The sequence below is a fragment of the Tupaia chinensis genome, unplaced genomic scaffold (genome assembly GCF_000334495.1).
Source record: "Tupaia chinensis unplaced genomic scaffold, TupChi_1.0 Scaffold000197_1, whole genome shotgun sequence".
In the NCBI taxonomy this organism is placed as follows: Eukaryota; Metazoa; Chordata; class Mammalia; order Scandentia; family Tupaiidae; genus Tupaia; species Tupaia belangeri.
The window spans coordinates 8,728,632-8,740,412 of NW_006159672.1; the positions used below are offsets into that span (position 1 = coordinate 8,728,632).

General features: G+C 40.9%; 1 protein-coding gene and 1 pseudogene across 3 annotated transcripts in view; one reads left to right on the top strand and one right to left on the bottom strand.

The window, feature by feature from the left end:
• The first annotated feature begins 7,907 nt into the window (after positions 1 to 7,907).
• LOC102498315 (translation machinery-associated protein 16 pseudogene) lies at positions 7,908 to 8,497 on the top strand (annotated as a pseudogene).
• Positions 8,498 to 10,108: 1,611 nt separating this feature from the next.
• TRIM11 (tripartite motif containing 11) overlaps positions 10,109 to 11,781 on the bottom strand; it is a 15,300-nt gene continuing 13,627 nt past the window's right edge. For 2 of the 3 annotated variants that reach the window (XM_006146983.3, XM_014587260.2), the window contains one exon: positions 10,109 to 11,709. In XM_006146983.3, the coding sequence (XP_006147045.1) occupies positions 11,171 to 11,709 (539 nt within the window). In that variant the 3' untranslated portion in view covers positions 10,109 to 11,170. The remainder of the gene's footprint in view (positions 11,710 to 11,781) is intronic. The other variant, XM_006146984.3, reaches the window with a different exon arrangement.

Consider the following 11,781-nt stretch of genomic DNA (forward strand, 5'->3'; position numbering starts at 1 on the left):
TGTGGTTTTGGTCAACCTGGCTATAATGTGTCTTGGGGAAGATCTTCTTGGGTTGATTCTATTTGGGGTCCTTTGTATTTCTTGGGACTGGATCTTTGAGTGCCTCTCTAGGTTTGGAAGTTTTCTTGCAGAATTTCATGGAATAGATTATCAATGCCCTTATGAGTCTCTTCACCTTCTGGAATGCCAGTTATCTGGATATTTGGATGTTTGATTGTATCTAGTACTTCTCGTATATTCTTATTTTGGGGGCAATTTTCTCAGTCTTCGTGGTGGATTTTTCTAGGCCAGCAATTTTCTCTTCTATGTCTGAGATTCTATTTCCTGTATGATCTAGTCTGCTTTTAATACTTTCAATGGAGATTTTGACTTCCTGTATTATAGCCTTCATCTCTAACAGTTCCGTTGGATTCTTTTTTAAAGTGTGTAATTCCTCTTTTAGATCTTGCAAGAATTTCCTCACCTCCTGGGACTCATCAGCTTCTTTCTCCTTTCTCTTCTGCAGTTCATTGTCTCTCTTCTCTTCCATCTCTGTTAGCTTCACCATTATGAATGTTCTAAATTCTTTATCAGACATTTCCATGATTTCCATTGAACTGCCTGTGGATGAAGAGGAGTTATTCTTTTCCCTTGGAGGAGAGGTATTTTTCTTGCTTTCTCATATTTCTTGTGGTTCTGCAGTGATTTCTAGTCATCTGATGGATGGTGTGTTTCTTCCTATCTGAATGTTCAGGAGCAAAGCAGGAGGAGGTGATCTGGAATCTCTTTGCTGTTCTGTTGTGATTGCTTTGTGCAGCAGATTCAGTAAATATTGACAATTATGTTAGCCCTAATAGTATTTGGATGTTTAGCTACAGTGCCCTTAGATCCATCTAGAAACACAGTAAATGGATATTGAGGAGCGGAGAGACGAGAAAAAAGAATATGAAAAAGAGACAGAGAAACAACAAAGAATCAAAAAAAAAAAGAAAGAAAAAATTAAAAACTAAAAAAATTATAATTGTTTTTCTTTAAAAAAAAAAAAAAAAAGCACAAAACAGAAAACCATGTGGCACGCGAGTGAGCCATGTAAAATCACTACTTCACAGGAGCCATGAGGAATCTTCTGAAGGCCTGCCTCTTGCCTCTCCTGCCTGGGTGGGAGGAGCAGAGGGGATTATTAACAAGACAAAAAGCAGAGCTGAGAGCAAGAGAAAACTTCACCCTTAAAAAAATTTTAAAAAGGAAAAATTACAAAACCATGAGAAGACAGAAGCAGGGAGAGACAGAGACACAGAGACAGAGATAGAAGGCTAGAGGAGCTCCTTACCACTCTAGCTTGTTTGCTGGAGGCTGAATTATCAGTAGGAAATCTTCGTTTCCTTTTACCCTAATCACTACTTTGCAGGAGCCACGAGGAATCTTCTGAAGGCCTGCTTGTCACCTCTCCTGCCACTCTAGCTTGTTTGCTGGAGGCTAAATTATCAGTAGGAAATCTTCCTTTCTCTTTTACCCTGAAATCACTACTTCACAGGAGCCATGAGGAATCTTCTCCTGCCTACTTTCTTACTTATCTGGGTAGATGTCTTAGTAAACTTGGCAAACAAAACCAACTGCCATAACAAAATGCCATGGACTGGGTGGCTTATACAACAGAAATTTACTTGCTTGTAGTTCTGGAGGCTGGAAAACAGAGATTAGGATACCAGCAGTGGAAGGTTCTGATGAGGTCCCTCTTTGTGGCTTGTAGATCTACACATACAGAGATATTAGGTCACCAGGAAAGTCATGACATATTTTTCTATGCAAAAATGCATCATGACTTTCCCAAGGACCCAACAGATGATAGAAAGAGATTGATAGATAGATAATAGATATGATAGTCAGTATAGTTAAATAGGTAGATACACAGATATATAGAGAGATGGATACATAGATAGAAATATATGCATATAGATGTGGGTATACATAAATAGAAATGGTAGAGATATAGATAGATAAATTGATAAATAAATAGACAGATAGAAAGGAGAGATCTAGAAAATAGAGATACAGGGCCAACCCTGTAGCACCATAGTTAAGTGCTATCTGTAGGGAGCTGGATCCCATGTGGCTGACCACTGTTTGAATCCCAGCTCCAGTGGCTTAAAAAACTTGCTGCATGCATGCTTGTGCTCAGGATTCTGATGAGATTGAAAAAAGAAAAAGGATTGTAAAGAGACCAGGCCCTGCTGGCGGTTGTGCATTCTCATTCTATCTTTCTCTTTCACATATGCCCTCTGACATTAAAAAAGGAAAGACGGAAGGAAGGAAGGAAGGAAGGAAAGAAAGATAGAGACATAAAAGACAAATAAAAATAAAGATAGAAGGGCCAGCCTGTGACCTGGTGGTGAAGGTGACTGAATCCCATTATGGCTAACTGTGTAGCTTGAGTCCCAGACCTAGCAGCTTAAGAAACATGCTGTGTGCATGTGATGTGTGTCCAAAATCCCAAAAGGAGGGAGAAAAGAAGGAGAAGGGATTGTAGTGTGACCATCCTCCACGGAGGGTGCTTTTTCACTTTTTCTCTCTCTTGCCCACTCTCTGTCTCTCTGGTAAGTGACCTCTGGAAAATTAAAAAGAAAAACAATAAGATAAGATAGAGATATATCTATATAGTTAGATATATAGATATATAATATAGATACATAGGTAAGTAGGTAGGTAGATATTCTGAAAATTCCTTCTTATTCAGAAAACTAAAATACTGAAACAAATTCAACAGGTAAACTTCCAAGAGCAGAACTCTCAGGAGCAGGAGCAAAAACAGGAATGTGGGAAACAAGGATTGCTGTCATCATAGGAATAAAGACAAGGAACAGGATATCTGTGTTTTAACGGTGGATAGAACAGAAAGAACAGGGCTTAGCATCAAAAAGTAGGTGAACAGAAACAGAAACCTGACTGAAATAGGAAAAGTAAGCTGTCTTTGACCAAAGGAAAAAATATTTTGTCTGCTTTGCCAATTCAAGTGCCAAATTAGGACAGCTGAAGCCAGTGCATCTGGGAGAAATAAAAGAAGTCCCTGTCCAAAGAATACCAGCAACGAACAGTAGAGAAACATGATCATGCAATCTAAAATTACAAAGCAGCTTTTGGGAGGAGAGATAAAAGCCACATTAAGTTGATGGACAGGGATGTCAGAGTCGAGTGTCTCAATAGATAAAAAGTGGAACAAAAGATGAAATCAAAATTATGTGGATAAGGACTAGAAAATTTTTGGAAATAGTCAAATAGATTCTAAAATGGAAAATTATCAGAACTGAAATCAAAACTCAAGGTGTGTTAGACTGGCCATGGAGCCTAGTAATTAAGGGAGCCAGATCTCACACAGCTGATGGCAATTAGAATCTTGGCCCTGATGACTTGAAAAACATACCAGGCATGTGTGCTTGTGTGCCTAAAATCCCAAGAAGGTGGACAAATGGAGAAGGGATTGTGGTGTGGCCATGCTTGGTTGGGGGGTATTTTCTTCCCCCTTAACCTCTTGTCTTTCTGGCAAGCACATATGCTTTCTGACTATTAAAAATAATAATAATAAACAAAAATAAAAACAAAGAATTGGGCCAGCTCTGCAGCCTGGTGGTTGAGGCAGCAGATACTACATGGCCTACTGTGCATATTGAATTCCAAACTCAGAAACTTGGGAAACACGCCAGGTGTATGTGTGTATGTATGCACGCATGCACATGCCTACGCTCAAAAATCCTGAAGGGAGGGAGAAGTGGAGAAGGAACTGCAACATGACCATTCCCCCATGGCAGGAGGTGGGGGCATGAGGGGGGGTGCTTTCTTCTCTCCCTTTCTCTTTCTGGTAAATGCATGTGCCCTCTAGCAAAAACAAAACAAAGAAAACAAAAACAAACTAAAGGAGTGGTGTGACCTAAAGATTTAAGTAGCCTCACCAGAAAAAATAATTTAGTGAACTAGAAAATTAAGGTGCATAAATTTAGCCACACTGCAGCACTGAGACATAAATGACTAAAAAAATACAATTACAGCTATATATGGGGTGGGGTGTTCAAAAAGGTCATGGAAAATACATTAAAAAAAAAAACCTATGCATGAATTTCACTTTTTTTTTTCACACCAAAATAAACCTGTACTTTAATTTTAGTTTTAAAAAGGAGGGGGGAAATAAGCCTATTTAATTCAGTTTCTAGAAATGTAAAAGAGATTTTTTTTTTAACCAGTGTGCCACCTGCTGCCCCCAGAATCATACATTTTCTACAAGTGAAAATAAAACAAATCCTCAGTGCAAGATATGCTGTACCCAAGGAGGATGAAAGAAAAGAAATCCTCAAGTAAAAGTACTTTGGTAAAACTGGAAGCAAAACTTGGGACCAGCAGATTGCATAATGGTTATGGTTATGCCACTGGACTCCCACATAGTTTACTACAGTTCAAGTCCTAGATCTGGTGACTTAAAACTCACGCCAGGTGCATGTGTGTGTGTGCCCTAGATCCTAAGAGGAGAATGGAGGAGAAGGGATTGTGGCATGGTCATTCCCTCTGGAGGGTGATTTCTCATTTTCTGTCTCTGTCTCTCCAGTGAGCTCACATGCCCTATAGCAAAAAAATCCCAGTTTCAACCAAAAGTACTATACCCAGCAAGATTATCTTTCATATGGAAAGAAAGAATAAAAACATTCTCAGATAAACAAGACCTGAAAGAATTTTCCAGTAGCAGACCCACCTTTAAGAAGTTCTGAAAGGAGTGCTTGACCAGTAAAACTAAAGACACATTACAGAAATGAGAAAAGGCAACCAAGAAAATGTCCAATTTAATGCTAGGGACAAGAAATATCAATAACAACACTGACTGTTAACTTCCAGGATTTAAATGGAAAGATTGGACCACAGCAACACTGCATATTCAACGGAAGAGTGTTTGAACATAAGACTGAAATGGCAAAATAGAATTTTATGACATTTGAGTAAAACGTTTCTGTTTTTTTTTTTTAACTATGCTTTGTTTTCCCAATTTAAACATTTTACTTTCTTTTGAGTTGTTGATAGGTTCAGTAATTTGTTAAAGTATTTTTGTTTGTTTCTTTAAATGGAAATATAGACTTTTCTTCCTTCCTGACCCCTCTTGAATTGAAAATATTTGGAGTATTCTTATTTTGTGGCAGAAAGGTTATTTGTATAAGCTCAATAATACCTGTTGCATTGAATCAGAAATTGGAAATACTCATTATTGGACAGGGATTTGACTGGAATGTCATATCTGAAGATCAGTCAGAAAACTATGGAACTAAAGTGGATCTCACGTAAACCAACAGAAGCTCTAGAAAGATGGTCTGCCATCAGTACTGCCTGGCAGAGAGAATTAGAGAGGATATATGAAAGAATTCATACCATAAAATAACCTGAACTTTTCCAGCCCAGCATTGTAACCAGTAGAGATTGCAAAAAAGCAACCACACCAGGGGATTATTCTGAGAAAGACTTTGAATGAAGAAAAAGAGACTGATCTTTGCTAGCAGATGATATATCACAGAATACCTGGTAGGTAGGGCTGAATTGAGAAGGTTTATGTGTGACTACTGTGCTGGGCATTTGCTTTTCAACAATTTGAGTAGTTGACATGTAAATATTTTCTCAAAAATATTTAAAACCATACTGTTTCTGTTGTTATAGTCACAAACAAAATTATACAAAATTATAAGAAATATTTCAAACATTTTCTTTAAATTTCAGTATTTTGAAATTTTGAAAGTTGTTTATTAACTGTCAAGAACTATGGAGTATGAGCTGAAAATTTTTGATATGTAAAGTAAATGTGGAAAAATGTAAAAATAAATAAATAAATAAATTTAAAAATAAGTAAATAAATAAAGTTAAATAAAATAATTCTTAAATAAAAAGAAAAAAGGAAAGAAAAAAACTCTATAATAAAGAAAGAAAAAGCAAAACTTAAAAGCAGTCATCCAAGAAAACCAGGTTAAAAAAGTGAAAAGGGGAACCAGCAGTTAGCGTAATGGCTATGTCGCTGGATTCCCACGTAGTAGACCGTGGTTCACGTCCCGGACCCGGTGGCTTAGAACTCATGCCGGGGGCGTGTGCGTGCATGCCCAAGATCCCAAGAGGAGAATGGAGGAGAAGGGATTGTGGCGTGACCATCCCCCCTGGGGGGGTGATTTCTCTCTTTCTGTCTCTATGTCTCTCTCTGTCTGTGGCGAGCGCACGCACCCTATAGCAAAAAAAAAACTCTCAAAAAAAAAAAAAAGTGAAAAGGATGGGTTGACTCTGAAGCACAATGGTTAGCTACTGTGCAGAGGAAGCCAGATCCAGCATGAGCAATCTGGGTTTCAGTCATAGCCTTGTTGGCTTAAAACACATTGGCAGGTGGTGTGGTTGTTGAGGGCGCTAGACTCCCCCATGGCCACCTGCATTTTGAGTCCTGGACCTGGAGCTTGCTTTCTCGCTTTCCCTCTCTCTCACTCAGTCCCTCTCTGGTCAAATTAAAATAAAATTAAATAAAATAATTCTAAACACACACACAAAATTAGGGGAGACAGCCAGTGGCATGGTGGTTACGGTGGCTGGACTCCACATGGTTGACTGTGCAGTCAAGTCCCAGACCTATGACTTGAAACACATCCTCAGTGCCTGTGAGTGCCCAAAATCCTAAGAGGAGAATGGAGAAGGGATTGTGGCATGGTCATCTCACCTGGGGGGTACATTCTCATTTTCCTTTTATGTCTGTCTCTGACAGGCACATGCACCCTATAGCAAATTACAAAAAACAAATGAGCAACAAAAACACCACCACTTTGGGTATGTGCATATGCCCAGGACCTTGATAGAATGAAGAACGGGAAGAAAAGGATTATGGTGTAACTGGCTGTGTTGGAAGGTGATTTATCTTTTTCTCCCTCTAGTGTAAAAAAAAGTAAAATAATGGGAAAAAAATGATAATTCTGAGAGAACTATAGTAATTCCAAGGCTAAACTGACTAAGAAACTGGCAACACACAACAAATCAATACTAGAGGGACCTACAGATACTGAGTTATAGCAGATGATACTACATGATTAACCTCATAACAGAAGACTCCATTTAAAATAAATACCGTTCGTACTTTGTTAGAAACTGATGGTTCTTCACCAACCTATTTTGTGTATTTGTTGTCTCATATCATTTCAGATGTACACTAAACGTGTGACAGTGGCTTAGCTGTTGACCGAAAGTCTCTGAACACTCAGGATGACCAAGTTTTTGGTTCCCAACATGACTGAAGGGAATGGGATGATTAACTCCACTTAGTACATAACCAAAGAAATTCACTAGCAGCAGTGATCTGGGTGACCTTTTTCTCTGAGGGGATTCGAGGGTGGAGACTGGTGCTGAGAGTTGCTGGGATTGCCTCAGACACCTGAACAAGTGAACGCCCAGGCACATAGCTGAGAGCAGCATGATTCCTACAAAGAAGACACACACTTGGAGTCATCAGTTTGAATATTATGCCATTGTAACTCATGGGGGGCAATAAACAATACCTCATAGACATGTGGCTCAGTTAAGCTATGTTTTGGGAAGACACTGTATAAATGAGCAGGTTGCTACAGAAGGGCATATTTAAGAACCATAAGGGGAAGGAGTAGAAGCCATAATTTGTTGAGGTGAATTTAAACTTTGGCAACGAGGAGGTCCAGAGCTAATGGTGATGGCCTGAAGCATGCTCAGGAGGCAAGTTGTACCGGAGAGGCCCTTCCTCATCCTGTTCAGGTAGACCAAGTAGTTATTTTGAAAGTTTCATATCTGAAACACATCATCCATCACCATTAAAAATGCCAGAATGCTGGGCCTCATGTGTGTCAAGGCAGGAACGCTGGTGAAAGCTGCGGGCAGTGACGTAGAGTCTGGAGGTCCTCAGCCTGAGGATGTTGCCATTGTCTAAAGAACCAAAGGGAAGAAGCGTGAGATGGGAAAAGAAAGTCATCCACCCATAGAGCGGAAAAGCAGCTCAGATTATGAGAAAGGCCTCTGAACAAGAGAAAAAGGAAATTTTGAAGAACGACAAGGCCTCACGTCTTAATCTTATTGATGAAAAAAATACAGTGGTTTCAAAATCATCTAAAGAGAGACGCTTATGAATTAACTGAAAGGTATTCCAGTCGATTCAGCAGTGAGCTGGAGCAAACTGAGTTACATAATAGTATTAAAACGGGCAGGGCTGGTGGCACTGTTCCCGGAGACGGTCATCAAGCAGATGATGGCACGCAAGCAGCAACAGCATGAAAGCTACAGCCTCAATTCCAGACATTGCAAATGCAAGTAATCTGAAAACTTTTGGGGAATAGGATTTTGATTTGAAGAAAATGCCAAACATTAAAATGAGAAATCTTTGTGTAAATGATGCAATTTTTAAGAAGTACAAGAGAGGGACTTTATAACTATGGGCAAAGATTTAGAATTGCAACTGAAATATGAATCCAACAACTCGGATGAAGAAATTATTGCAGTGGCCTAACTGCCTTTACTTAAGGAACAAATAAATAACTGGAAAGCTGCAAGTGACACTCATTGAGTATGGCAAGTAATTCGCCATAGATCCAGGGATTTGCCATTTAGCAGTTCTAGTTCCTGATGGGAATCCCATCTGTAGTTTCAAAAATGTTGCAATATGTACTTAGAAACGAAGGTTGTTTTTCATTTACCTTTAGTCACTAAAATAGAAGTGATCTACAAAGGCTTTTATTTATTTTAAATGTTTGCTACAGAGCATGTGCGCTCACTGGAGAGAGAGAGGGAAAGTGAGAAATCACCTCCGAGGGGGATGGCCACGCTGCACTCCTTTTCCTCCAGTCTCCTCCTGGGATTTTGGGTATGCGTGAACACATGCGAGATTTTTAAGCTACCAGGTCCAGGACTCAAACCATGGTTGGTCATGTAGGAGTCCAGGGCTTTAACCATGTCACCTGCTGGCCCCTACAAAGGCCTTTTAATGTGACTTTGGAGAAGGAAGAACAATATGAGTAAAGACAAGAAAACCACTTTTAATTTTTTTCCCTCAGGTATACCTGCTTACGATTGCCTACTCTTGCATTTTGGAGAATGGACAGTAACCTGTTTTCTAAAGGGTTCCTATGGATATTTCTTCAGCTGTGACAGCAGCAAGATTGTCTTTCAGTAACACTGCTACAATAATCCTTCTCTTCAATATTATGCCAGATTCTTTTTTCATAGAGTAGGGAAAATGATGTAGAATTGATATATAACAATGGATTGTACAGTGCTATTCATTATCCCTAAGCCAGAATTAAATAAACAAATGGCTAAAAAACAAAACAAAGCAAAACAAAAGTTTATTCTTTATTATGTCAAATGGGATAAATAAATACGATTAATAAATAAATATGATTTTAGGGTAGCTTCTTATGATTGTGTATTTTCTACTTTCTCATTGTAGGAGGTTTTATTGCGGAGACAGAACTAAAGATTAGAGAACTGATGAGTTTATTAGTGTTATTTTTCCTTGCAGGAGATAACTTAAGCTGATATAAACTCAATATTTCAAGTATTCTGAAAATATGAATGTAATGGAATTTCGCTCTTCACAGAAGGTATTAAATGTAAGTATCCTGTAGTTTGTTTTCAGACGGGAGGTAATGCAAGTGTATTGGAGGGTTTCCAAGAAAAGAAAAAATAAACCAAGGGTAAATGAGGTTAACTCGATTATCAACTAAGTCTCGCTAACAACTTATTTAAAGTGTTGTAACTTTATTTCTGAAATTTAGAAATAAAATTCTCATAATTAAAAAAAAAAAAAGCAGCCTGTGTAGAAAGTCCCCCAAACCTCCACTCCTGCCCTCCAGCCATGTCATGCCCTGTACCACCTTGGGACTCTTTAAGGCATCCCTACCAAGAACTTCACCATATGTGGCTTCATTACCTTAGACCTCCCAATCTGAGCTGAATAAACTTTTCTGCTTAGAAATTATGCAGTCTGTGGTGCTCAGTTCAAGCAACAGGAAAACTGAAATGGACTAGAGCTACCATCCCCTTCCCTACGTGCCTGCCTGCTGCCTGGAGCGTTGGGGCACGTGCCACTTATTCACAAGATAAGCAAGAGACAGCAGGATATAGACAATGGTTAAAGTTTATTTCATGTGGAAACATTCTTTACAATAAATAAAACAGAGGGATAAAAAGAAGTCTAGTAGTATCTTCTTAATACAAAGCAAACACCTAGATTCTGGGTGGCTGGGCTCTCCACAGCCATTCCTCCTCCCTTGGGCTAGGACTACAGGCAGGTGGCTGGTGGTCCACTCAAGTTCCCCTGGGATGTGTGAACCCTCAGCAGACGTTGAGACCTTGGGTTTTGGATTCAGGGAAGCCCACACGAGGGCAGTACGGAGGCCATGGGAACATTTGCAAGAGCAAATCCAACTGGCAGTTCTAGCTGGTGATATGCTCAGAACAGCTTCAAAACAGAACTACAAGTTTGCAAGTGTCAGTTCTGAGTCCTATTTTTACTTCTGGGTCCTATACATCAACTGAACATGAATCTCTGCACCCAGGGAATTTTTTGAAAGCAGCTTTATTTGGGGACACCTACTCGGTTCCCTTCCTTGTTGGCTTCCTCAGATCATCTCTTCCCTGAGGAAGAGATCTTGTCCTCTAATTCTGAAGCAATCACACCCAGGGTAGTGATGGGTTCTTAACTAGTCCTTCAGTTTTAAGAGACCATAAATAGGCTTGGAGTCAGCTCTCCCTTCCCAGCATCTTCCTTGATGTGGGGTGCCTGGGGATCTTGGGAGGCTGGCCAAGCTGCAGCTTGAGTAGGTCCCAGATTCTATACGCTTCTGGCAGGGTTGCAAGACTCCTAGAACCTCAGGCCAGTGCAACTGGGGCCACAAGATCAGGGTTTTGGAAAGGGCTGTTGGCACTAAGCAGCACCCAGTGGTCCCGCGGATGCTACAAGGGTCCCGTGGGGAGGAAAGATCCTGCCCCATACCCACTTGCACAAAGTTTCCTAGAGTATTGGAATTCAGGATTTGCCACGCATTCAGAAAGGCACTATGAGCTCCTCCTGTTGCTCAAAGGACATGATCCCTCTTCCTAGGTCTTCCAAATGGCGTAAAGACTCAGAAACCAGGATAAAGGGCTGGGAGAGGAGAAGGGACTTCCTAGACAGTCTGAGTCACTGGGCATCCCCAGGCCCACCTTTTGGCCGGCAGATGGTCATAGGGGTTGGGCTGCTTGATAGAGGCGAGAAGAGGGGCCGAAGCGTTCCAGAGAAGGGGGTCTCAGGGAAGATGAACAACAATGACCCATCGGTCGCACTGTAGAATGAGAGATGTCCAGCCTCATAGTCCAGAAAGATCCCCACACGCCTTGGAGGGTCCCGTAGGGGGGCGAAGGCCCGTTCGGGTGAGTTGTAATAGCTCCCCAGGAATACCAGAATCCAGAACCCATTGCCAGCAGACAACTCACCCTTCTCCTTCCTGTTGACATTTTCTCTGCACACGCCCAGGGCCCAGCTGGTTCGATCACCAACCTCCACCTCCCAGTAGTGGCGGCCAGAAGTGAAGCGTTCCTGGCCCAGCACACAGGGGCCTGGGTCGAAGCGCTCTGGACTGTCAGGCAGGGCCTGGCGCAGGTCCCCCCGCTGTACACTCTTCCTGTCCTCCGACAGGACCAGCTCAGGGTTGGCGGTATCTGGGTCCAGAGTCACATCCCCTGCAGAGAGAGCCTCGAGGTCACCCAGGCAAGGCAGTGTGCAAGTCCACAGCCACCTGCTTGGGTCCTGGT